Source organism: Pelophylax lessonae (genome assembly GCF_965119305.1).
Source record: "Pelophylax lessonae genome assembly, chromosome: 11".
NCBI classification, from domain to species: domain Eukaryota; kingdom Metazoa; phylum Chordata; class Amphibia; order Anura; family Ranidae; genus Pelophylax; species Pelophylax lessonae.
In genome coordinates, this window is record NC_138778.1 from 141,299,536 (window position 1) to 141,326,713 (window position 27,178).

General features: G+C 44.5%; 1 protein-coding gene across 1 annotated transcript in view; it reads right to left on the bottom strand.

The window, feature by feature from the left end:
• USH1G (USH1 protein network component sans) overlaps window positions 1-27,178 on the bottom strand; it is a 173,487-nt gene that overhangs the window by 15,373 nt on the left and 130,936 nt on the right. The window contains exons 2-3 of the mRNA XM_082271728.1: window positions 24,324-24,707; window positions 17,504-18,343 (exon numbers count right to left, since the gene is read on the bottom strand). Of these exons, the coding sequence (XP_082127854.1) occupies window positions 17,504-18,343; window positions 24,324-24,707 (1,224 nt within the window). The remainder of the gene's footprint in view (window positions 1-17,503; window positions 18,344-24,323; window positions 24,708-27,178) is intronic.

Here is a 27,178-nt window from a genome sequence, read left to right on the forward strand (position 1 = left end):
TAGGAATAGCTCTGTACAGAGCTTCCCATTCATTCACATACTGAAGCATTGTAAATACAGTTTACTATGTTTCAGTCATGAATAGACAGAGTCAGTGATCGGTATGTATCACTGACTCTCCATTCAGAAAAGGCTTCATCCTGACAGATTCCCTGAAGCAGCCAGTGGGAGAGGGGAAGGGGGAACCTTGCAGAGCTGTAGGGACGAGTGGGGGGGGGGGGCAGCAGAAAGAAGCTGCATAGGAGGAGCTGTGGAGGTAGCTGCATATAAAGGAACCAATCTCTTCATTTCCCCCCGCTTCTCCTCCTCTCCCTCCCAGGCATTCAGCGGCTGCAGGAGGAAAATGGAGAGATGGGTTCCTCTATGCCGGTGTTTCTCCATCTTTTTCCAGTCAGGGCATCTTGAAAGTATTTTCAGTCTGGAGGCCCCCCAGTCTAAGGCTTGGTTCACATTACTCCGTGTCACAGAATACGCACAAAATTGCACGTGTTCCTGACACGCAGACAAACATGCAGGGGTGTCATTCATTCTTAATGGTACCCCTACACATTGGCAAACATGTTGCATTTTTGCTGCAGCACAATAAAAAAAGAAAAAAAAAAGGGAATTTTTTTCCCTGCGTTTCTGTGGGGCGGCCCACTGAAATGAATTTGCTGCCCTATACACAGCACACAGCTGCACAGATGTGAACCAAGGGCCTGCTCACATGCAAGGTTGAGGGGTGGTAAAACCACACGCTTTAACTGTGTTTTTACCAACCCCAGCTGTTCACCCTGTAGCTGCAGAGACAGTAGCTGAGGGTGGACACATGCTGTGGCTGGTATACCCCCTGGTGAATGGGGCTGCACTACAACCACCCCACAATTGTGTGCATTGTACACAGTTACAGCATAGTGATGATGCATTAGGGCAGGCAGGGGTGGGGAACCTTTTTTCTGCCAAGGGCCATTTGGATTTTTGTAACATCATTCGGGGGCCATACAGAATGTATGCATAAATGTAATAGGCATTGTTTTGCGGCAAAAAACACTGTAAAAAATTGTGTGACTTTGAGGTCACAAAAGTGTGAAAGGGGCCTTCAGTAATCAAGGTATAGTGTGCCCCCTTCAATGCAGACTGACCACAGTGTGCCCCCCTTCAATGCAGACTGACCACAGCATGCCCCCTTTTAATGCAGACTGACCACAGCATGCCCCCTTTCAATGCAGACTGACCACAGTGTGCCCCCCTTCAATGCAGACTGACCACTGTGTGCCCCTTTACAATGCAGACTGACCACAGCGTGCCCCCTTTCAATGCAGAGAGACCACAGCGTGCCCCCTTTCAATGCAAACTGACCACAGCGTGCCCCCCCTTTCAATGCAGAGAGACCACAGCGTGCCCCCTTTCAATGCAGACTGACCACTGCGTGCCCCCTTTCAATGCAGAGAGACCACAGCTTGCCCCCTTTCAATGCAGAGAGACCACAGCGTGCCCCCTTTCAATGCAGACTGACCACTGCGTGCCCCCTTTCAATGCCTTGAGTCCTCCCGCCTCCTCGACCAACGGCATGTGTTTGCCTTTCGGCCAATCAGGAAGCCGGTCTCGTACCCGCTTCCTGATTGGCTAGAAGGAGGATCCGTGTGACAATAGCGGTCACACAAATGGGTGGGCTCGGGCCCCCCCCAGCTTTACACACCCCTCCATCTCCATACACCCCCCCCCAGCTTTTTCCACCCCTCCATCTCCATACACCCCCCCCCCCAGGTTTACACACCCCTCCATCTCCATACACCCCCCCCCAGCTTTACACACCCCTCCATCTCCATACTTCCCCCCCCCCAGCTTTACACACCCCTCCATCTCCATACATCCCCCCCCAGATTTACACACCCCTCCATCTCCATACACCCCCCCCCAGCTTTACACACCCCTCCATCTCCATACACCCCCCCCCAGCTTCACACACCCCTCCATCTCCATACACCCCCCCCCCAGGTTTACACACCCCTCCATCACCATACACCCCCCCTCCATCTCCATACATCCCCCCCCAGCTTTACACACCCCTCCATCTCCATACATCCCCCCCCAGCTTTACACACCCCTCCATCTCCATACATCCCCCCCCAGCTTTACACACCCCTCCATCTCCATACATACCCCCCCAGCTTTACACACCCCTCCATCTCCTTACATCCCCCCCCAGCTTTACACACCCCTCCATCTCCATACATCCTCCCCCCCAGCTTTACACACCCCTCCATCTCCATACATCAGAGTGGAGAGAGCTGGTCCCGCCTCCTCTCCTCCGTGTACTGTACAGGAAACACACAGGAATGGGGAGGGGCGGGTTCAGTCACACAGGCAGCTGGGGAGAGAGACCAGCTGCCGTGTGTGTTTAACTCGCTGAGGATCGGGGAGCTCCGGTCTCCACTGTGCTTGGTCGCTCGGTCTCCTCCTCTCTATACATACAGGGGGCCCTCCCAGGCCCCCTGCAGCATGGGGCCTGGTCGCCATGGCGACCCCTGCGACCCCTGTACGTCCGCCCCTGGCTTATAGGGTTCTCTCTTCATAATTAAATATTTACATTACCAAAAGCTTTTCTAGCTATACTTCCATTGTGGGTCACAGTAGTACAATTACTTTTATCCTCTCATGACCCAGAGTCAGCAATTAGGGAGCTATTGCCTGCTATCAGCTTATGGTACAGACTGCTCCAAACTCAGAAAGCATCCTAACAACATTGCCAGGGTCCACGCCGCTGCCCTCCCCTCCCCAGCCTAGCACTCCAGTGAGCACTGGAGGGGAAGAGCAGAGAGCAGTGGCAGACAGTTACCCAGGAACCCGTGGATTAGCGGTCCTCGAACTGACATGGGACAGCTGCAGTATCACACAGAAGCTGCAGCATGGTGGGAAGTATGGATGTTTACTTGTTTAACCACTTCTGGAACAGAAGCTTTTACCCCCTTAACCACTATCAGACCGCCGCCACAGATATACTGCGGCAGGCTGGCCCTCCTGCGCGAACCGATGTAGGGCTACTTCGGTCGAGCGCCTGCAGCTAAGGGGGCGAGCACCTGCTGCTGCTCTTTGCTCTCCTGCCCCCATTCAGCAGCGGTTATTCCGATGCACGGGGCAGGTGGCTCCGATTGCTGCCTGGCATCCACGATCGCCCCCCACTGAGAGAAAAGAACGATCAGCTGTTGTAAACACAGTTGACCGTTCTTCTCTCTGGAATGATCACAAAGTGCCTGTAATTCTTCTATATAGGATCACAGGTCTCTATGGTCATTCCATAAGCCCCGCCCCCACACAGTTAGAATCACTCCCCTAGGCTAACATTTAACCCCTTGATCACCCACAGTGTTAACCCCTTCCCTGCCAGTGTCATTTTTACAGTAACAGTGCATATTTTTAGCACTGATTACTGTAGTAATGTCACTGGTACCCCCAAAAGTGTCATAAATGTCAGTCAGGGCTCCGATCTGTCTGCTGCAATGTCGCAGTCTCGCTAAATATCGCAGATCGCCGACATTACTAGTAAAAAAAAAAAAAAAAAAACCCAATAAAAATGACATAAATCTTTCCTGTAGTTAGTAAACGCAATAACTTTTGTGCAAATCATTCAAAATACGCTTATTGTGATTTTCTTTTTACCAAAAATATGTAGCAGAAAACAAATTGGCCTAAACTGTTAAATAATTTTGATGTTTTCATTTTTTTTTGAGAATTTCATATAAAAAAAATGTGAAAAATATTGTTATTTTTTCAAAATTGTCGCTCTTTTTTTGTTTATAGCGCAAAAAATAAAAATCGCACAGGTGATCAAATACCACCAAAAGAAAGCTTTGTTTGTGGTAAAAAAAAAGGACATCAATTTCATTTGGGTACAGCGTCGCACGACAAAAAAATCACGCAGTGACGAATCGCAAAATAGGGCCTGGTCATTGAGCAGCCAAATCTTCCGGGGCTAAAGTGGTAAAGGAAAAGTCTTTTTAAGGGAACACCTGGTTCTATGACAACTGTTCAAGAAGAGAACTACAAACTTTGGAGACATTTTCTCTCACTTTCTGTCTCTAGGCCCGGAATTGAAGATCATTTACCCCATAAGGATACAAACAGCAAAAAAATCTAAATGTTAAAAAAAAAAACAGAAAATGTTATCAAATACTTACTGTCCTACAGGACCAGTTTAAATCTATAAAGAGAGAGAAAGACCCGTAGTATTCTAAGTAACTATACAAGATCTAGGGTGGATAAGCTGCCATAAATAGGAAAGGAAAATTATGGTAAGTATTTGATAACATTTTCTGGTGTCCTTATACCCACATGGCAGCATACTAATCATAAATAACTAACTGACAGGAAGGGTGGTGTTGAAGAAGTCAATTTTTTTAACACAAGACATGGGAGGCCTTAATTGTGTTTCCACTATCGTGAAAGTCCACCATCGCGAGGGCCCCTGGATCCACATTGTGTCTGATAAAGGTGTGGTGTGATGACCAGATTACCACCCTGCAAATAGTCTCTATAAAGACTCTAGCATGTGCTGTCCACAAAGTGGAGTTGGATCTAGTCAAGTGAGCATTTACCATTAATGGAGGCTCCTGCCCAGCTGCCCTGTATGCCATCTTGATAATTTCAACAATAATACAGCATGACAGGGTTCTTAAAGTGGTTTCCGGATGGCAGACTAAACAGCCTTTCCAGAGCTATAAAAAAAGAAGTGGACTGAAGTTAAGTGCTTAGAGCTCTGGAAACATCAAGCTTGTGAAGAGACGAAGCTTCTGTGTCACCTGGGAAGGATTGAAGCGCTGATTCACTTGCAAGGTAGAAGACTGAAGACAGTTGGGGAAATAGTGCTGGAGTGGTCTGAGCACCACTCTGTCTAGAGAGAACAGGTTATATAGTTCTGTATGTTTCCTGAAGTTATTGGCACTAAGAATACTGCTTTTTATGTAATGTCCAATAGCGAAAAGCTCTCCATGGGAGCGAATGGATCTTGAAAGAGGAACTCTAGAACCACTGTGAGGTCCCTTTGGGGTAAAACATATCTTTGGAGGTCGCAAATTCAGAACTGCTCTCATGAATATTAATTCATATTGCCAAAAATGCTGTGAATTTGTCCCAAACTCGGCCGTAAACAATGTTAGCTGAAAGCTTCCTGGTCTTCCGCAGGGTCCTGATTACTACTGGAGAACAACCTAACTTCTACGATCCTTCTCTCTCAACCCCCAGGCCCAAGAGTAAGTCAAATCGGCTGAGAATGAGGGATGAGACCGAGTTCTAGGGCCAGGGAAAACCATTGCCTGCAGGGCCAATACAGCAGGATAGCTATTGCCATGAGCCATTCTGACAGTAGACTCACCAGGCACTTTTACCAGAGGTTACATACATAGTTACATAGTTTGTGAGGTTGAAAAAAGACATCAGTCCATCCAGTTCAACCTATGATGTGTGTGTGTGTTAGTACATTGTATACCCCTGTATGTTGTGGTTTTTAAGGTGCCCATCTAATAGTTTTTTGAAACTATCGATGCTCCCTGCTGATACCACTGCTTTTGGAAGAGAATTCCACATCCTTACTGCTCTGACAGTAAAGAACCCCCTACGTATTTTAAGGTTAAACCGTTTTTCCTCTAGTTTTAGTGAGTGGTCACGTGTCTTACTGTATTTCCTTTCTCTAAAAAGTTTGTTCCTTATGCTAGGGTCCTCACCAGTACAGTATTTGTACATTGATATCATATCCCCCCTCAATCGTCTCTTCTCCAGAGAGAATAAGTTCAATGCTTGTAGTCTTTCCTCATAGCGGATGTCCTCCATTCCCCTAATTATTTTTGTTGCCCTTCTCTGGACTCTCTCCAGTTCCAGCACATCCTTCCTGAGGACCGGTGCCCAGAACTGGACAGCATACTCCAGATGTGGCCGGACCAGATTAATTGAGGAAAAGTTCAGAATAGATTTGGTATAGGTTAAGTGACAGCATATTGAGTAGGTCTAAGCATCCATGCCTTTTGCCAGCAGGTGAGGAGATTGAGAAAGAAACCTGGGTAAACTGTGGTTGGCTGGGGAGGTGGACAAGACCAGGTGAGGTAGGCCCCACAGCTCACTTATTACTATTGAGGTAATTCCACTGCGACCTTCTGGGACAATTCTGCCTATATACTCAGCTAGGAATCTATTTACCAATAATGGATTCCACCTTTGGATATTCTACATTTGTAGCGCCTCCATTTTTGAGTATCCTCTTCATTGGTAGACTCGATAGAGCTTGGTGACTGGTCATTATGAAATAATACAAGCCCCGGGGCCTATGTGTGCAGCAATGCTAGTGTTTTGTTAAAGGTGCATTGTTAGCCAGTATCTATATACAGTACTAGCGGAGACCCGCACAGCATTTGCAGCACACATAGTTATATCAATTTTTGTTTGGACATAATCATTGGTGACATCATTTTTTATGGATGGGGAAGGGAATGTGGCCATCATGAGTACTTGACACTTTTACAAATTTTTGAATAATAAATATATGTTTTATACACAACCATTAAGTCTAGTGTTTGCTTAGTAACTGCTTGGTTATCCTTGGAGGAGCTGTACTTCCTCTTGGATTTAACCAAACTTTTTGTTCCCACAGCCAAGTGATCTGGCTGATGGTGTCTGGATGGAGGTCCCATTTGCTGGCATCTGGAGAACTCCTTGAGAGGCAGTCCACCTTGACAGTCTGAGAGCCTGGGAGGTAAACTGTCCAAAGTTCCTGGAGATTTTTCTCTGCAAGACTATGACTGGTTCAACCTCTCTATCCTGCTCTGCCCCCCCTACCCCCCACACACACTTTAGAATGTAAGAAACATGCCTTAGAATGCCCAAACTTTCAGCACACTGGAAACTGTCCCCTCTCTTAAGAAGCTCCAACTGCCTTGAATCCTGAGATTGTTGCAAATGGCTACCCAAAATTTACACTGAGAAATGTAGTAACAATGGTCCATGGTAATGGACCTAAGGTGCAGGAACAAGTAGGGTTTCTTGGGGTATCCACTACCAAAGGCTCCTGTGAATCTGGGAAAAAATCTTTATGATCTTGTTGAGATACAGTCTCCGCCATTGGGAAAGATACTCACTCTGAAAGGAGCCAGTGGCACTATAGGGATACAAGTGGCTGTTGTCCCCAGGAGGCGTATGCACCGAGAAGCTGACATTATCAATGCCTCTTATATTTTGAAGAGGGAGAAAGATGGAATTGCAAGAGTATGCAACTGGGCCCCCAAATAGATGATCTGTCGGGTGGGTTCTAGCTGATACTTTATGACATTTGCTTTCCAACCAAATTTCCCTAGGCTGGATAAAAGAGTCTTCTCATGAGCTAGAAGTTGATCTTAATGGGCTAGCAGAAAAAAATCATGTAGACAGTGTCTGAGATTGTTGAGGTACTGATAGGGGATGCCCTCTTTTTACAAAGAATACAATACCTTGGTGGGTGTGAAGGAATGCACTGGTGGTTGATGTCTGAACAACACTAATTGGAAGATTTTTGGAAATCCAAAGGAGTTAAAAGGGCCTTAGGCTTCTGTGTCTTCAGGAAGGTGGCCTGTGTGCTTTCCCACCCCTTTGTGAAATAGCTCCCCTGACAGAAGGACCTCGAGGCCCTAAATCTTGTCTGAGATAACCTAAAAGATCAGCCCAAATTATGTCTCATCCTCCTATCCTGCAGGAACAGGCCTGACTGACTTGACCAACCAAGTTCCGATCAGCGTGTGGTCATCATGTGTAGACAGAAGATGATCAATTGATCGACTTCTGTAAAAGGGACATGCTTCAAAACTTTTGTCAATTATCCGCTGCTCAATATATTCTGACAACAGCGAGTATTGCTGTCAGTATACACTGTCCCAGTGGGGGGGGGGGGGGGGGGTATTCTTTCACCCATCTTGTTTGTGTGGATGGAGGAATCCATTTTTTTTTCTAGCCCACTGAACAACTTGTTTATAACCAGCTTAACTCTTTAATCTCATTTGTTAATGGAAAAAGGGAAGGCTGTTTCTTGAGAAATAGAAACAATTTTTTGGATTTTATCACCATGACCTCAGGGTCTTCCCACCCCAGGCCATGCTTGACTGCCCTGACATATGGTTGTGCCATGGAGAACTAAAACCATGAGGACTCCGAGGATGTAGACTGCTCCTCCTCCGATCCCCAGCTAATCTGGGTGTATAGCCAAGGTGGATGCTCGGGACGGAGGGACTCTAAGTAGAAATGAAAGTGTAAGAAAAAAATGAAAAGGTGAACTAACACCCTACACCTTCCCCAACCACCTGGTGTCCAGTGTACTTACCTCCGTGGAGGTTAAGCTGTCAGTACTGTCAGTTAGATCAGAGAGATTCCAATTGGTCAAAGAAGCCACTTGCTATTGCTGACCAATAAAAATCACCCTTATCAATCCTGCAATCCTTACAGAAAGAAGAGGAAGAGTGGGGTTTTCCAATCCTCAGAATGCTGCACCGGCTGCGTGGCCACTGACAGCTCATCACCCATAGAGGACAGTACAATGGGAACTGGGGGGAAGACTGACCATGACACAGTAAAAGCCTATGGGCAGAAAACTGTGCCCCGGTTCAATGTACATAAAGCAACTGGAAAACTCAGATAGAGGCTCATGCACAAACTGTTTAAAGAAGGATGTTACTTGCTAACTTTCAAAGTCTTTGTCTCTAGACATGTCTCTGAAACAGCATTCACAGACATATTTTCCTGGTAATGGTGACACACTGCTGGTCAAGCACCTCATGTCCTTTGGCTGCTATGAGCACTTAGGGAAAGAGGAATGTCACAGTATATAAATACTCTTTCTGTGACTGGATAAGTCAGCCAATGAGAATTAATGTTTTTTTTTTACTTACCTTGCAAGTAGTCCATTACCTGAGCAAAGGAGGGTCTTGTAGTAGGAGCTGCAGAAGGGGGTCAATATGCAAAGTGCATAAAGAGAATTATATCCGCAGAAGAGAGAACTAAAAAAAAAAACACTTTGTGGCACCAGGAGAAAGACGCCGGGAAATATATAGAGGAAAGAAAGAGCTTCCCTGTTCTTCGAATACTGAGGAAAAAAGATTACTGTCTTTCCTTGCCCCACTCTCTCTATATAGGGCACCAGAGACCCTTGTGAGAGATCTCTTCAACCTGCCTCCTTCTGCTGTGGTGCTGAAGCTGGGAAAATATGCTCTAAACAAAGATGACTGCTGAAGGCCCCAGATGCACTACACATGATTGGACCTCTGAGGTGTAAAGGTGCCGGGTTGAGCTCACATTGGGCTCATTACTGCCTCCTTTGGCCGCTTGCTGCATATGCGCAGCTCCTGTGTGTGCGGCCTGTTTACTGTATTGCGTACTGCTCCAGCTCAGCTCTGTGTCTCAGCCATGATATCAGACAACAAAGGGTTGGTGGGCAAGAGGCGCAGCTTCCCAGGGTCAAGTTGGGGGAGGCACCATGTGGCAACTTGTAACCTCCTCATTGCGTGTACTCTGCCTTTTATTTTGTCATTATTCACACTCAAGGCAAGAAGACATACAGATGCGGAGAACACACAGCAGGAAGGAGGAAGCTCCCGCAATATAAACGTGCACTTCTAGGTGAAACCCTATTACCCCGCATCATGAAGGCCAAACTGTCATGTACCTGGCTTCCCTGTTCCATAGCTTGCAGCCTTATCTGTTGTGCCACAAAGAAGCTCTGGAGTTTGTGCAGTGATTTTCCAGCCTGATGCTTTACTTTTAGACTCACTAGCTCCACCTGCTGCCAGCTGAAAACAATGTACAATTTAACCAGCTGTGATCAATGTACAATTTACTCAGCTTTCAAAAAGCAGCACTTCCTGTTCCTCAATGCCAGTTTGTTTGGAATATCTTCCTGTTCCTGGGTGTGCTGCTTGCTCTTTGATAGACTTTCATGTATGAACTTTTGCCTGTATTCTTGACCCCTCTTCTGCCTGCCGAATCTGTACTTCACCGCCAGCTTGTGTATGACTTCTGCCTGCCTGACCATTCTTTGGATTACGTTTGGATACCGCTTTGTCCGATCTGTTGCTGGCCTGATCCCTGACTACGTTTTCGCCTGAATCCTCAGCACTCAAACTCCACTTCGGACTTTACCTAACAGGTACCTAACAAAAACACACCAGACAAGTCAGGTATAAAGTTGTGGAGAAGTTTCAAGCAGGCTTAGGTTATAAACAAATATCCCGAAGCTTTGAACATCTCACAGAGCACTGTTCAATCCATCATCCGAAAATGGAAAAAGTATGGCACAACTGCAAACCTACCAAGACATGGCCGTCCACCTAAACTGACAGGCTGGGCAAGGAGAGCATTCATCAGAGAAGCAACCAAGAGGCCCATGGAAACTCTGGAGGAGCTGCAGAGATCCACAGCTCAGGTGGGAGAATCTGTCCACAGGACAACGATTAGCCGTGTACTCCACAAATCTGCCCTTTATGGAAGAGTGGCAAGAAGAAAGCCTTTGTCGAAAGGAAGCCATAAGAAGTCCTGTTTGCAGTTTGCAAGAAGCCAATATAGGGGACACAGCAAACGTGGAAGGAGGTCAGATGAGACCAAACCTATTAGATGAGACCTATTAGGCGGACCAGGAGCAGTGCAGTGGTACAAGCGTGGTGGCAGCTTGGACTGGCATCCCAGCTGAGAAAGATGATCAGACACACATAGAACAGTGAGGAGCACAGTGTGGAATCTTTGCCCTGGACACTAGATGATCTTGTCCTAGCACTGCATACAATACATGCCCCCCCTATGTGATAGCATTTTGCAGGTGACAGGTGCATAGAGACTCTAGGAAGACTATGTATAAAAAATGAGCTTTGTGAATAATAAAACATTCACAGAGAAGTTATGGATAATACCAGTAATGTTTGTAATTCATATGAAATGACAGGTTCTATTTGTTGTATGGAATGGAACATTCCCTAACATTTGATCCTAAGCGAAAAAAGCCTTAAGAACATTCGACAAGAAAAGTAAAATATAGGGATGCACCGAAATGAAATTCTTGGCCGAAGCCGAATAATAATGAAATGCTTGGCCGAAGGCCGAACGCGGTGTTTCACATTTTTTCCATTTATTTTGCCAATTTTTAGGGGGCACGCTGATGGGCACATTTTATGTTAGGGGGCACTCTGATGGGCAAAACAAAACATTTAAATCAGCGTTGCTCTTAACATAAAATATGCCCATTAGCGTGCCCCTTAAAATAAAATATGCCCATCAGAGTGCCCCTTAACATAAAATATGCTCATCAGAGTGCCCCTTAACATAAAATATGCTCATCAGCATGTCCCTTAGCATAAAATAAGGGGCACGCTGATGGCCACATTTTATGTCAAGGGAGCACTCTGTTGGGCACATTTTTTTCTTTTTTTTTTTTAAGGGGCACTTTATAGGGCACTCTAATGTAATGAGCATGGCAAGTGGCAACAACATATGGCAGTCTGCACACTAATGCTTGTGCAGCTGCCAGCTACCGTATTCTCCCCCAAATGTGCTCAGCTCCACATCACATACCTGAACTGCAGCCAGAGCCAAAAGCCGCGAACAGGGGGGGCGGGGCGTGGACCTAGTGTGAAGGAGTCGCAGTCAGGAGCAGGGGGGCGGGACGTCACACCCCCTACCCGCGGCCAGACAGGACACCGGCGGCTTGTGAGAAGGAAGCCGCGAGCCGCAATGAGGAAGGTGAGCGGTCAAGGCGGAAGCTGACATTGTTCGGCTCAAAATTATTCGGCCTTTTGACTTATTCGGCCGAACGCCGAAAGTGCTATTTTCTCTATTTTCGGCCGAATAATGTTCGGCCGCCGAATATTCGGTGCATCCCTAGTAAAATAGTTTGACTAATAGAGAATAAAGCCTAACACTATGGGCTAAAAACATTCAACCAGAAGAGGAAATAATATGTAAAAGACCTTTGCACCATGTATGAAGTAAATAAAATAACGCACATTTGGGTGCCATTATTAGTTAATAGCACCCACATGTGCTAAAGAAAGGCATTTTGTCGAATTCTAGTCCCTTGTCTACTCTAACTCTAGTTGGTATCTTCACCTGCCCAAGTGTCATAGGAACAATCCGGTGTACAGTAAACCCCCGTTATATCGCGGTTCAGTTTTCGCGGTCCCAGTATTTTGCAGGTTTTTTCTATAACTATTGTTTTATTAATTAAATCATTGTTAATTCAATATTTTTTGTGTTTTCCATTGCTCTTGCTCTGTCTCTCAGTATCTTTTATGTGTTTAAATGAGTTTCTATTGTTTTAAAATGTGTTTGGAGACCTTAACCACTTAACGCAAACTGATGTAGACCTACGTCGGCTTACTTTAAGTGGTTGTACCGGGATGATGCCTCTAGCTAGAGGCATCATCCAGGTACCGTATTTTAGAGCCGGCGGTCAGCTTTCTGGAGGTAATGACCAATGCGGCTAGGGAGCCGCCCGATCTTTACCCGGTGAGCGGGAGTGGAAGTCCCCCCCCCCCCTCGCCACCTTCCGTGGCTCTGCCGCATCCGCCGGCTGGATGGAGTCCCGATCTAAGCCAGATGTGGCTTTGATCGGGTCTCCGATGACGTAACCCGGAGGCGGCGTCCATGACGTCACTTCCGGGTTACTCGGCTGCTAAAGGCAGCAGTTTCAAAAAGTGAATGTATTCAAAAATGCAGTTTTGAATACATGGAAGTGCAGTGGAGGGGTCTAGGGTCTTTTACACCCTCGATCCCTCCATAAAGAGTACCTGTCACTGCATATTGCTGTCACAAGGGATGTTTACATTGCTTGTGACAGCAATAAAAGTGATCACATTTTTTTTTTCTTTAAAAACCTGTGTTAAAATAAAAAAAAAAAAATAAAAATTTAGCTGCCCCCATCGCCGTGAGCTCGCGCACGAAAGAAAACGTATATGGAAGTCGCGCCGCGAATGAAATCGCTGTTCAAACCACACATGTGAGGTATCGCCGTGATCGCCAGAGCGTGAGCAATGGTTTAAAAAAAAGAGCTACACTCTAACTCTAAACTGGTAACCGTTAAAACATTTTAAAGAGTCGCCTATTGAGATTTTTATTGACCGTAGTTTGTCGCCATTCCACGGGTGTGCACAATTTTAAACCGTAACATGTTGGGTATCTATTTACTCAGCGTGACATCATCTTTCACAATAAACAAAAAAAAAAAAATGGGCTAACTTTACTGTTTAAATGCAGTGAAATGTAAATTTTTCGTAATTTTTCCCCAAAAAATGGCGTTTGAAAGACCGCTGCGCAAATACCGCGTAACAAAAGATATTGCAATGACCGCCATTTTATTCTTTGCTAAAAAAGTATATATAATGTTTGGGGGTTCTAAGTAGTTTTCTAGCAAAAAATACTGATTTTAACTTGTAAACAAAAAGTGCCAAAAATAGGCCTGGGGCTTAAGTGGTTAAAATGCTTTTAAAAGTGCAGTGAAAGTTATAAAACATGCCTAGGGTGTATTTAAATAGGGTCTTTCTATTTCACGGATTTTCACTTATTGCGGCTGGAACATAACCCCAGCGGTGGAGGGGGGGTTTACTGTACATCAGACCCACCCCTGCCGGCGTTTCTCATGCTGTCGGATGGATTTTTGGCTGCTGAACTTGTGCTGTTACCTGCATGCCGTCCATGCTCAAGAGATTAAAGGTTTTCTTTATGGTTTGAAGTGGTGAGCACATTTATTATATTTTTCACAAATTCATTTTGGTTTCTTATGATAAGATATTGATCTATTGTATTGTTTATGTTTTTTTTCATTGCTTAATATTATATGAACGATATGTTCTGCGAAACGCGTTAGCCCACCTACATATGTTTCCCAATAAATGTGCAATCATAGATTGTATTGGAGCTGATGGAACTTCCTTCTTTTCCTAATATGTACATTTTTATGAGAAGTTTTAATTTTGTATAAGTAATTAATTTGTTTTTTTTATTAAAGTAAATATTCGTTGAAGTGCTCATCATTATGCCACAACCCCACATCCTTTAGGGGTTGTGGCATAATGATGTAGGGGGCGTACCTGTAGGGGGGCGAACACGCGCTCCCGCCCCCGTTTGTTCCCTGGGGAGCCAGCGCATGTGACCAGCGGCTCCGATGGGCGCCGGTCACTGGCGATCTCTCGCAGGAGAGGGAGAAAGACAGGCGGCTGATGTAAACACAGCCATCTGTCATTCTCACTAAAGTAATCACTTCTCAGAATTCTGACTTTTAAACTCAGAATTCTGACTTTTAATCTTAGAATTGTGTTTAATAAATTTTAGCATGGTTCAAACTTGTAATCTCAGAATTCTGACTTTCAAACTCAGAATTCTGTAAAAAAAAAAAATTTTTCTCAAACTCAGAAATCTTTGACATTTTTTTATGATGGCCCCAGGGCTCTTGGGCCTTGAAAGGTTTTTTTTTTTTTTTTTTTTTTTGAGTGGGGGACACCGTGCTGTTTTTCTTTTTTAACAATATCTGTTATTTTACATTCAACTGTTCACCAGCAATTCCCAGCTGAAAGCTGAATGTGCCGGGCAGGTATGAGTCACTGGTTGCTAGGACGCCGGTGAGTGCTGGCTCCCTAACAACCAGGAGGTTCATTCAACCGAACACCCATTTGTACAGCCATTAAAATGGGAATATCCATAGACTGTGTGCACAGTGAGAGAGGTCTCTCTCATTATTTAGTATTCTTATTCTATAGTGTAATGCTATTCTTTCTATTAGTGAATGCTCTTCAACTGTTATGGTCCATTTTCCTAATGGCTGTTTTCTATTAGGATCCAATGATTAGGGGATGTTAAATTCATGCAGTGAAAGGCAACACTCAGAAAATGACATAAATATTTTAAACATTACAGGTATTTTTTATTACTTTTGTGCAAATGATAAGATATTCACAATTTTTTTATACATAGAGCCCCTAAGGCTTGGCTATTTTCTCTGTTGGTGAAATGTTTTTTTACCGTAGCTCTCCTATTTGAATGTCCTTTTCTCTTCTTTTTTTTTTTTCTCTGCTGATTTATTTGAAAACACGCTTAAAGCTGCAATTGCAGACTTTTTTTGGAATCCAGCACCACCAACTCTCCCCTATGTCTGATAATTATTATGAATGGGACAGAAAGTAATGGGGAGTCCAATAACAAGAGGTTACAGGAAATCTAATGAAGACAACTGTTTGAGTGATAACTGTCCAAGAGGTGGTTTCAGACAAAAAAAACCCCAACAAACTTTACGTTAATTTTACCATTTCCTACTCTATCGAAAAAAAAAGAGAAAAGATGTTTTGACTAGATACTGTATAACGGACTGCAAAATCAGTCTATTTGTACTAATGCATTGTTAAATTTTCATATTGCAATAACCACAGATGACAGAATCCACATTAACTTATTGGGGATTTCATTTTTAGTGTGTTAGCAACCTCTTATGTAAAATTTAAAATGGCCACCAGAGGGCGCTTCTAAGTGTAGCAAGTTAGTATATATGAATAAAGTGGTTCTAAAGTCTCAAAGTCTCTAAAGTCTCAGAGTTTTTTACCTAATGCATTCTGTGCATTAGGGTAAAAAAAACTTCTGGGTGCAGTCCTCCCTTATACTTACCTGAACCCCATCTCGATCCAGTGATGTGCTCACTCTCTCATCAATGGCTCAGACAACAGCAGAAGCTATTGGCTCCTGCTGCTGTCAATCACAGCCAGTGAGCCAATGAGGAGAGAGCGGAATGGACACACAAAGCGCAGCTTGGGATTGAGAATGCTTGAGTGCCCCCATAGCAAGAGGCTTGCTATTGGGTGCCCCTAAGCAGGGGAGAGGAGCCAGGAACGGACTCCAAAGACATGCTGGTAGGTTAATTGGATCCTGTATACAATTGGCCCTACTGTGTATGTATGTGAGTTAGGGACCTTAGATTGTGAGCTCCTTGAAGGCAGGGACTGATGTGAATGTACAATGTATATGTAAAGCGCTGCATAAATTGACAGCGCTATACAAGTACCTGAAAATAATAATAATAATAATAATAATAATAAAAGAAGAGGATCAGGAATGCTTGGTACACAACCATTCCACAGAGCAGGTAGGTATAACATGTGTGTTATTTATTTTTATTATTTCCTTTAGAATCATTGTGTTATTTATTTGTATTATTTCCTTTAGAATCATTGTGTTATTTATTTGTATTATTTCCTTTAGGCTCCGTTCACATCTAGGCGTTTTGGGGCGTTTTTGGGGAGTTTTTCTGCTCTAGGATCAGCTCTCAAAACGCCCAACAAGACAAATCCTATTCATTTCAATGGCCCCTGTTCACATCTGAGCGTTTTGACGCTGTGAGCAAAACGCCCAACGCTCAAAAAAGTACATGAGCTTCTTTTTGGGCAGATTACAGGCGTTTTCCATTGCTTTCTATTCAATCTAAAAACTCCTGCACAAAAAACGCCTGTAAAAACGTCTGTAAATCGCGGTAAAAATCGCGGTAAAATCGCGGTAAAAATTGCGGTAAAAACGCGCGAAAACGCTACGCTCAGGTGTGAATGTAGCCTTAGAATCATTGTGTTATTTATTTGTATTATTTCCTTTAGAATCATTGTGTTATTTATTTTTATTATTTCCTTTAGGGCTCTTTCACACGGCCGCTCCGTGTGTCAGCAAATCATCCTATTTTTTTGCGGATGATTTGCGGACATAATGTAAGTCAATGGCACTGCGGATGTCAGCGGAATACCATCCGCTGACATCCGATTTTCCTCCTTTCAGTTCTGTTCCGTTTTTACGAATGGAACAGAACCCCATTTTTCCTTCCGTGTAAAAAACGGAAAGGAAGGAAAATCGGATGTCAGCGGTGTCATCCGCTGACATCCGCAATGCCATAGACTTACATTATGTCCGTATATCATCCGCTGACATCCGCAATGTCATAGACTTACATTATGTCAGTATATCATCCACAAACGGATGGGATGATATGCGGGCACACGGAGCGGATGACAGAAATGTCATCCGCTCCGTGAAAAAAAAAAAAAAAGTCCCGCAGCGGACTTAAGCAGCGGAGCGGCCGTCTGAAAGGAGCCTTAGAATTATTGTGTTATTTATTTGTATTATTTCCTTTAGAATTATTGTGTTATTTATTTTTATTATTTCCTTTAGAATCAATTTAATAAAAAAATGTTATAGGCGCCCTCTGGGGTCCATTTTACTCTATTACAGATAACCATCAATCTGCTGAAGAGCTGCCCTGGGGACAAAGAAGCCGTCATTTTATGGACTTATGAACTGTGTTTAGCTCTTTCCACTTTCGAGGCTACTGGTGGTGTTAAACTCATAAACTCATCTTGATTTATTGATCTTATGTAAAGTTTTCCCAAAAGTTTGGTTGAATACTCCATCCATGCTTCTATAGAACAACTTCCAAAAATAAATTTACCATCATCCCTTCAGGTAAAAGTACATCATTCAAGAATGTTTTTATCATTGAAATACTTACAGCTCAGTATCTCCTATTGATTGGGGTCTATCTAGTGCCTGTTTTCTCCTCTGGATACCATCTAGGATTTTTTTGCGCGGTCCCAAGGGAATGTGTATACCTTTAAGGTCATTGTCTGAGCAAAGTGTCAGAGCTGCCAGATCAATCTTCTCACCCTGCAAAAGAGTGGAAAACTCTGACATGTGCAGGGATGCCAGAAAAGTCTCCAGGGGGCTGGTGTCAGGTTCCTCTTCATCATCCAACCCTAACTCTTCTTCTTCCCATGGCAGCTCCTGCTCATTTCTCTCCTGAAGGCTTCTGGCACTGCCAATGCTATCATCCAAACTTGAAGAACGTTTGAGTCTACTTCGCAGCTTCACAAGCTCACTTTCCATGGTATGTTCATTGTCCTCCTTCCTGCCTACTCCAAACAGCCCACTGCTCAGATAGTTCCTCCTGAAAACCATGGTGCCAAGACCTGGTCTGGTGAAAAGGGAATCATGTCCGGAGTCGGTGCTGACCTCAGAGTGAGCAGAATCCACATGTAGTCCAGGGTCACTGATAGCCCTTGATAATGAATCCTCCTCATGAATGAACATATCCCGGAGATGTTGTCGGCCTCGATCCCGGGGACTGGCATAGGTGCCTTGCTTCACGAACATGACGTCATTTCCTAACTGAAGTCCAGTAAGTGAGCGCACACTCTTCCGACCATCCTCATATATCTTAAAGGTTCCATCATTCTGCTTCCGTTTCTCCAGTTTCTTCTGCACCTTTGATTTACCCTTTGTGGTGCCTGCAGTGTGGGGATATGGCATGGTGGCAAGTAATGTGGCACTGGGGAAGCGCTGGCTTACTGAGCTGGGGAAAAGAGAAAGACAGGCTGTTACTAAGATCACACTTTTTCAATCATTTTAGCTGTATTATTATGCATCTGTTTCTTAAATGGACTTTAGAAAGAGAGAGAATGTAGGATTCCACGTAGCCACACACAACGGGGTTACCTGCGTTTAGGGACAGATGTCCAAGCCTGGACAAAGTCAGCTGAAACCCTGACCTAAGGCAAGACTTTATCAATAGTTTCGGTGTCAATTAGCTTTGTTTACTCACGTGCACAGTAAAGGTCTGTTTATGAAACATTTATGCAAGCTGAACTAAGTTTCACAGCATGTTTTCAAATAGATTAATTCCTGTATCAACTGCTCCATCCATCCATGGACAAAATGCTGTATAGGGGAATATGGGAAACTATACTGCATTTTGGCCACTAGATGGAGCTGATAATACAGGAACTAAGTTATTTGAAAACCTGGTATGGTGAAATTTTATTCAGTTTGCATGAATGTTTTTGACTTAAGGGCCGGTGTTCCGTGAGAATTACCTACCCCGTGAGAAAAACCTACCCTCGTCACTTCCGGTTCACGCCAGTGTATGTAATGCAGCGGTTACATTAAAACAGCTGTGCTGCAATAAGAATAATCTCCGCTCCTATCCCTCTCACTTCCCTGATCTCCGCTAGTAAATATAAAAGCGGCGGCGGGTGTGTGAAAAGATATTTTACGGAGCCGAGAGCCGCTTTTATATTTACTAGCCAAGATCAGGGAAGTGACAGGGACAGCAGCGGAGATGACTCATATTGCAGCACAGTTGTTTTAATGTAACCGCCGCGTGGGTAGGTTTTTTTCACGGTACACCGTGATCATTTCTTACTAGTGCGCATGCGCACTAGTCAGCTCCTCATCTGTTCCATTACGTATCCGGGGCTGTGAGCATGTGCACTGCTGCGCTGCTCAGCTGTTCCTGGCCGGAAATGACCGGGGTAGGTAATTCTCACGGAACACCGGTTCACACTATTGCGAGTGCAGCGATCGCATGTAATATCGGAGCGCACTGCTCCTTCATTACATGCGATCGGATGTGCGGATGCGAATTCAGCCATACACTTTGTATGGCTAAATTCGCACTGCACCCGCACAAAAGAGGCACAGGACCCTTTTTTCCAGCCGCATCAGGATCGGATCGCACAGTGGTTCACACTTGTGCGATCCGATCCTGTGCGAACTGTCAGATCGCACTGCGATATGCGATCAAACTGTGGGTGTCGTTAACATTTAATTGACACCCCCTGCGTATCGCATATGGCAGTGTGAACTGCCAGATGTGCGTTTGCGATGTGGGAACAGGCTGCGAATTCGCAGCCTTCCCGCATCGCACAAGTGTGAACTGGGACTTAGATGGGCCAAACGACCCCCCTGTTTGGTTTTCAGCACAATTTTCGAACATCGCAAACGTTCGGAACCGAATAACGAACCTCATTGAACCCAAACTAAAAAAAAAATCAAAAGTACCCATTCTGAAGGCTTATATACAAGTATTGGGGCATACAATGGTTATGGGGGTCCGGATTCTGCCCTGGGGGACATGTATCAATGAAAAATAAGTTTGTAAAAAAGTTAATTTTTAAATAAGCAGTGATTTACTGATGTTTAAAGTGAAACTATAAAAATGAGAAATAACAATAAAAATGAAAAATCCCTTTAAATATAGTGCCTGGGGGGTCCCCTTAGTCTGCCTGTAATGTGGCACATCTGTACTATGTATAGAATTAGATTAGAGATTTTTTGGGATAAATTCTGGTGTCTCTTTCGTAGACTATGGATAGAAGTAACAGGTGCGGAAAAATTGGGCTTTGGGTGTTGGTGATGCCTTTACACTGTGTACTATAGAGGTACTCTTAATGAAAGCAAGAATTGGCCTCGCTGTCAAAAACTGAAATGATATGTACCTGACAAACAAGTGTGGAAAAATTGGTCCTTGGGTGTTAACCACTTTACCACCGGAGGATTTTCCTGCTAAAAGACCAGGGGTTATTTTGCGATTTTTTACTGCGTGACTTTAACGGACAATCGCGCGGTCGTGCGACGCTGTACCTAAACGAATTTCACGTCCTTTTTTTCCCACAAACAGAGCTTTCTTTTGGTGGTATTTGATCACCTGTGCGATTTTTTGATCACGCGCTATAAACAAAAAAAGAGCGTAATTTTTGCAAAAACAACAATATTTTTCACTTTTTTTTATATGAAATTCCCCCAAAAAAAAATGTAAAAATCAAAATTTTTTAAAATTTTCGGCCAATTTGTTTTACGCTACCTATGTTTGGTAAAAAAAATCGCAAAAAGCGTATTTTGATTGGTTTGCGCAAAAGTTATCGCGTTTACTAACAAAGGGAAAGATTTTTGTCATTTTTGGTGTTTTTTTTTTTAACGAGTAATGGCGGCGATCTGCGATTTTTTTTGCGGTACTGCGACATTGCGGCGGACAGATCGGACCCTTGACTGACATTTTTGACACTTTTGGGGGTACCAGTGACATTACTGCAGTAATCAGTGCTATATATATGCACTGTTACTGCAAAAATGACACTGGCAGGGAAGGGGTTAACAGTATTGGACAGGGAGGGGTTAAGTGTGTCCTAGGGGCGTGATTCTAACTGTGTAGGGACATGGCTACTAGTGTAAAAACAAAGATCAACAGTTCTACATAGTAGAACTGTTTGATCTTCACTTTTACACAGGGAGAACTGACAGGTGGCTTGTTTACACAAGCCGCTCTGTCTTTCTCCCGCTGTAGCGGCGATCGTAGTGTGACTGGCGGACATCGGGTCCGCCAGTCACACTCCCGCACTCCTCCGTGAACGAGCCGAGGCGGGCGCGCGCCTCGGCGGGCGCGCGCCCGCCCGCTATTGGCTCTGGAAGGAGTGACAGGCGAGCGACGTAGACCTACGTCACTCTGCCTGGCCGGGGCCGACTGCCGCAGTAAATATACTGTGCGCAGTCGGCAAGCGGTTAATTCTGCCAATGAAACCTACACTAACGCACTGAAATATACTGCGTTAAACGTGCAGTAATGCACTGAAATATACTGTGCTAAATGTGCAGTAACACACTGAAATATACTGTGTTAAATGTGCAGTAACACACTGAAATATACTGTGCTAAATGTGCAGTAACACACTGAAATATACTGTGTTAAATGTGCAGTAACACACTGAAATATATTGCGTTAAACATGCATTAAAGCACTGAAATATACTGCGTGAAACGTGCAGTAATGCACTAAAATATACTGTGTTAAAAGTGCAGTAACACAATGAAATGTACTGCGTTAAACGTGCACTAATGCACTGAAATATACTGCGTGAAATGTGCAATAACGCACTGAAATATACTGCGTGAAACATGCAGTAACACACTAGAATATACTGCGTTCAAAGTGCAGTAACACACTGAAATGTACTGCGTTAAACGTGCACTAACGCACTGTCACCGGGTTGTATTTGCAGCCACAGCTGCTGGAGTATAGTCCACCCACTGCCCAGCATACAGAGGCCCCTTTAACCACTTGCCGACTGCCTAACGCCGATCTACGTCGGCAGTCAGCCCCTCACAGGCAAAGTGACGTAGGGCTACGTCACTAGCTTGTGAGGGTCTAGGGAGCGAGCGCGCGCCCCCGGAGGCGCGCTCCCGCGTGGTCACGGACTCCCCCGCGCATGTGACCAGCGGACCCGATGTCCGCCGGTCACTCGGCGATCGGCGGGGGAGAGGGAGAATGTCAGGCAGCTTGTGTAAACAAGCCACCTGTCATTCTCCTCGCTGTAAAGACACTGATCACACGGATCTAGTATGTAGATCCGTTGATCAGTGTCCTTACAGCTCAAGCCACAGCCAATCACAGTAGAAAGCACGCCCCTAGGGATACACACAGCCCCTCCCTCCCAAATAAAGTTAACCCCTTCACTACCAGTGTATTTTTACAGTAACAGTGCATATGTATAGCACTGATTACTGTAGAAATGTCACTGGTAACCCCAAAAGTGTCACAAATGTCAGTCAAGGGTCCGATCTGTCCGCCCCAATGTCGCAGTACCGCAAAAAAAATTGCAGATCGCCGCCATTACGCGTTAAAAAAAAACAACAAAAATGACAAAAATCTTTCCCTTTGTTAGTAAACGCGATAACTTTTGCGCAAACCAATCAAAATACGCTTTTTGCGATTTTTTTTACCAAACATAGGTAGCATAAAACAAATTGGCTGAAAATGTTAAAAAATTTAGATTTTTACATTTTTTTGGGGGGAATTTCATATAAAAAATGTGAAAAATATTGCTATTTTTGCAAAATTGACGCTCTTTTTTTGTTTATAGCGCGTGATCAAAAAATCGCACAGGTGATCAAATACCACCAAAAGAAATCTCTGTTTGTGGGAAAAAAAGGACGCCAAATTTGTTTAGGTACAGCGTCGCACGACCGCGCAATTGTCCGTTAAAGTCACGCAGTGCCGAATCGCAAAATACCCCCTGGTCGGAATGGGGGTAAAATCTTCCGGGGCTTAAGTGGTTAAATGGCTGCAGTGCATTGTGGGAAGGAATAGCCACACCCCCTGGCCTGAGAACTGCTGGAAGGAGCAAAATCAGAAATAAAAATAAAAATGAAAAATTCCTTTAAATAGTGCCTGGGGGGATCCTCTTAGTCTGTAATGTGGCACATCTGTACCATGTATTGAACCTGCTGCAGCAATAATGAAATTTAATAAAGCCAAAAAAAAATGCCATTTTCCCTGAGAGCTTTCTTTATTTTATAAACAATAGCTTGGGGAGCCACTGTGTATGATGAGGCCACAATGTAGTGTACTGGGAACTCATATATCAATGAAAAATAAGTTTGTAAAAAACTTAATTTTTAAATAAGCAGTGATTTACTGATGTTTAAAGTGAAACCATAAAAATGAGAAATAACAATAAAACTGAAAAATCCCTTTTAAATATACTGCCTGGGGTCCCCTTAGTCTGCCTGTAATGTGGCACATCTGTACCATGTACTGTATATAATTAGATTAGATTAGATTAAATTAGATGAGAGATTTTTTGGATAAATTCTGGTGTCTCTTTCGCAGACTTTGGATAGAAGTAACAGGTGCAGAAAAATTGAGCTTTGGGTGTTGGTGATGCCTTTACACTGTAACTCTATAGAGGTACTCTTGATAAAAGCAAGAATTGGCCTTGCTGTCAAAAATTGAAATGCTATGCACCTGTGAAACAAGTGCGGAAAAATTGGTCTTTGGGTGTTAATTGTGCCCATGAAACCTACATTAACGCACTGAAATATACTGCATTAAACGTGCACTATGCACTGAACAGAGCCCTGTTCTATCTATCTCCATGCTTTTATCACACTGCAAATGGTCGCTATGGGGGGAATATTTTTATAGTGTGGGGTGGGACTAAGAGCAATGAGCCTTGATTGGGCACAGTCATCATTGCTTTCTCCAATCATGGCTTTGACAGTGCTCTGTGCCCTGATTGGGCAAATCTTTCATTGCTTTAGCCAATCAGGGCTTCTGATGCACTGTGCGGCGGTGAAGTGTATTGTGGTTGTTCGAAGGGCCAAACAAATGGTCGAACGTCCCAACTATTTTGGTGTTCGTCGAAGGGGCGAACAGCCAATGTTCGGCCCAAACTCATGCTTGGGCCCAACCGTTCACCCAACTTTATTTCTGACAGTCGTGCAAGCAAACGTTTTATAAATTGACCCCCAAGGGTTTTAGCTGTATACAAACACATGGAGAGTTATTGCCAGCAGATTCTCTTGTAAAGGAATTATCATTCTTCACATTTTATATTTGATAGCTGTTCCTGGTGCACATTCTTCCTATTATAAATAGGGTGAATGTGAAATGCCATGTATGCTGAAAATGACAAATCCTTTGGCATGGCTAGCATCATTTATTTTACATCTTCTGAAAAACCACCCAGGCTGCCATGAACCTGCCCCCATTCGGGTACCTGGAAAAGCTGGAGAAGCTCATGGTATCAGAACGGTCAGACATCTCTTTTCGATAACGCCTCTCCATCCGCTCATGATGCTTGCGTTGCAGTTTTGCACAATCACGTATCCGTTTTTCTGCCTCACGGAAAGCACGGTCCTTCAATTTGTTAACCACCTTGGGATTTAAACCATTCTGCTTGGCTGCAATGGAATCCAGATAACGCACGCACTCCATGTGGCCCTTGGTGGCAGCCATGTCCAATGGCGTGTGGTAGTCATTATCCAGACACCAGATGTTGGCCCCGAAAGACACCAGAAAGGACAAGCAATTTAGATGCCCATTGGCAGCAGCCAGATGCAAAGGGGTGTTTCCCCAAATGTCACATTTATCTGGATCCCCCCTAAAAGAGACATAACAATGCAGATTAAAATAAGGAACATGGATTACAAAGAGCCATGCAACATCATGTAATTATTTCTGATTGGTTTTTAGATAGAGGTATGCTCCAGTCTGATATGACATTCACAGAAAACTCACTTGAAATACACAAACTGTCCACTGACTGGCTCTTGTTTTTATACTAGTATTAATCTTCTGCAGATGGCTGCATTGTTACCCAAATTCTTAATGTCCATAGCTATGTGTATTTTCTATGTAAAGTGGTTGTAATCGATTATATATACCCAAGGAAGTTACTAGCACAGGGATTAAACTAATCCTCCTACATAAATTGTACCTATTTACCTGCAGCTTCACTTCTTTACAGCCTTCTAAAACATACAGATCAAAAGCTTTTTCTTAGCACCAGAAGGCAGGGGGGTGGGGATCTGATGTCATGCACTGCACTGCATGAAAGGAGAGCCCAGTGTAATCTGAGACCTGAGTGGAATGAATAAACACACCAGCCTCTACACTCACGCAGAGGAAAACATGCACAGTTGATGACCTGCTGTGTGCCGGGGAAGTGGATGGGCGAGGGGGTAGGGCATCTGCCGGGATTCTGTGGTGTCAAGTTAGACAGAAGTGATTCCCACAGATAGCAGAACTAGGAGAAGGGAACCACACTAGGTTCTTTGGATTGAGACAAGTACACACCATAGAAGGAAATGCTTTGTTCCCTTTTCATTTTAGAGGTTTACAACCAGTGATTGTAAAGTCTAATTTTTTTTTCTTTTTTTTAAATACCAAACATGTTATACTTACCTCCCCTGTGCAGCTGGTTTTGCACAGGGCAGCCTGGATTCTCCTCTTATCATGTCCCTTGTTTCTGCTCCTGGCCCCTACCTCCTGTTGAGTGCCCCCACAGCAAGCAGCTTGCTATGGGGGCATTCAAGCCATGCCGCAGCTCCATGCATCCATTCAGACATGGAACTGCCATTCGGCCCCTCCCCCTCTCTCTCCTGATTGGCTAACTGAGTGTGATAGCGGCAGGAGCCAATAGTGCTGCGGCAGGGTCCCAGCCAATCAGGAGAGAGAGTCCCGGATGGCCGAGCGACTCGTGGACATCGCTGGACAGAGGTGGGGCTCAGGAAAGTATTAGGGGGGCTGGGGGTGGCTGCTGCATACAGAAGGCTTTTTATCTGAATGCATAGAATGCAGGGCTTTTTTTTCAGCTGGAACTTGGTGGAACTCAGTTCCACCACATCTGGCTCAGGTCCTTCAGCTCCTGATGCTGTCAATCAAACTCAGTTAGCCAATCAGGAGAGAGAGGGGCAGGGCCAAACGGCTGCTCCCTGTCTGAATGGATACACGGAGCTGCAGCTTGGCTCAGGTGCCCCCATAGCAAGCTGCTTGCTGTGGGGAAACTCAACAGAAGGGAGGGGCCAGAAGCTCCAGGCAGGAGGATCAGGACTGCCCTGTGCAAAACCACTGCACAGAGGAGGTAAGTATACCATGTTTGTTATTTTAATAGAAAAAAAATGAGACTTTACAGTCACTTTAAGGAATAATTAGCTGCAAAATAATAGAAGTTTGTTTTTGGGTTTAATACCGCTTTATTATGTTGTTTTATTTTTTGTCCTTTAACTGATTTCTTTACTCGTGACATTCTCCAAAAACTCTCGGAGCTGTTGTGGAAGGTCTGGCTGATCATGTGACCACTGATCGACATGTCCCCAGACTGAAAAATGGTATACATTTAGCAGACCAAAAGGTAGAAAACAAGGGACAATTGTTGTTAGGGTTTGCATACTTTTTATTAGACTTTCAGTTTTTTAACCCTCAAAGACAGCTATGTTGTCAGAACATCCTGCTGTGTGCCTGGACTCCTTTTCCCCACGTTATTTAGCTCCTGTATACTCGGAGCGCTATTCCTGTGATCCTGCATCTGAGTTCAAGTCACTGGCTTCCCCAGCTTTGTCTATTGTTTATGCCTGCTCCTTGCCTGTCCTGACTCTGCTCCTTGCCTGTCCTGACTCTGCTCCTTGCCTTCCTGACTCTGCTCCTTGCCTTTCCTGACTCTGCTCCTTGTCTGTCCTGACTCTGCTCCTTGCCTGTCTTGACTCTGCTCCTTGCCTGTCCTGACTCTGCCCCTTGCCTGTCCTGACTCTGCTCCTTGTCTGTCCTGACTCTGCTCCTTGCCTTTCCTGACTCTGCCCCTTGCCTGTCCTGACTCTGCTCCTTGCCTGTCCTGACTCTGCTCCTTGCCTTTCCTGACTCTGCTCCTTGCCTTTCCTGACTCTGCTCCTTGCCTTTCCTGACTCTGCTCCTTGTCTGTCCTGACTCTGCTCCTTGCCTGTCTTGACTCTGCTCCTTGCCTGTCCTGACTCTGCCCCTTGCCTGTCTTGACTCTGCCCCTTGCCTGTCTTGACTCTGCTCCTTGTCTGTCCTGACTCTGCTCCTTGTCTGTCCTGACTCTGCTCCTTGCCTTTC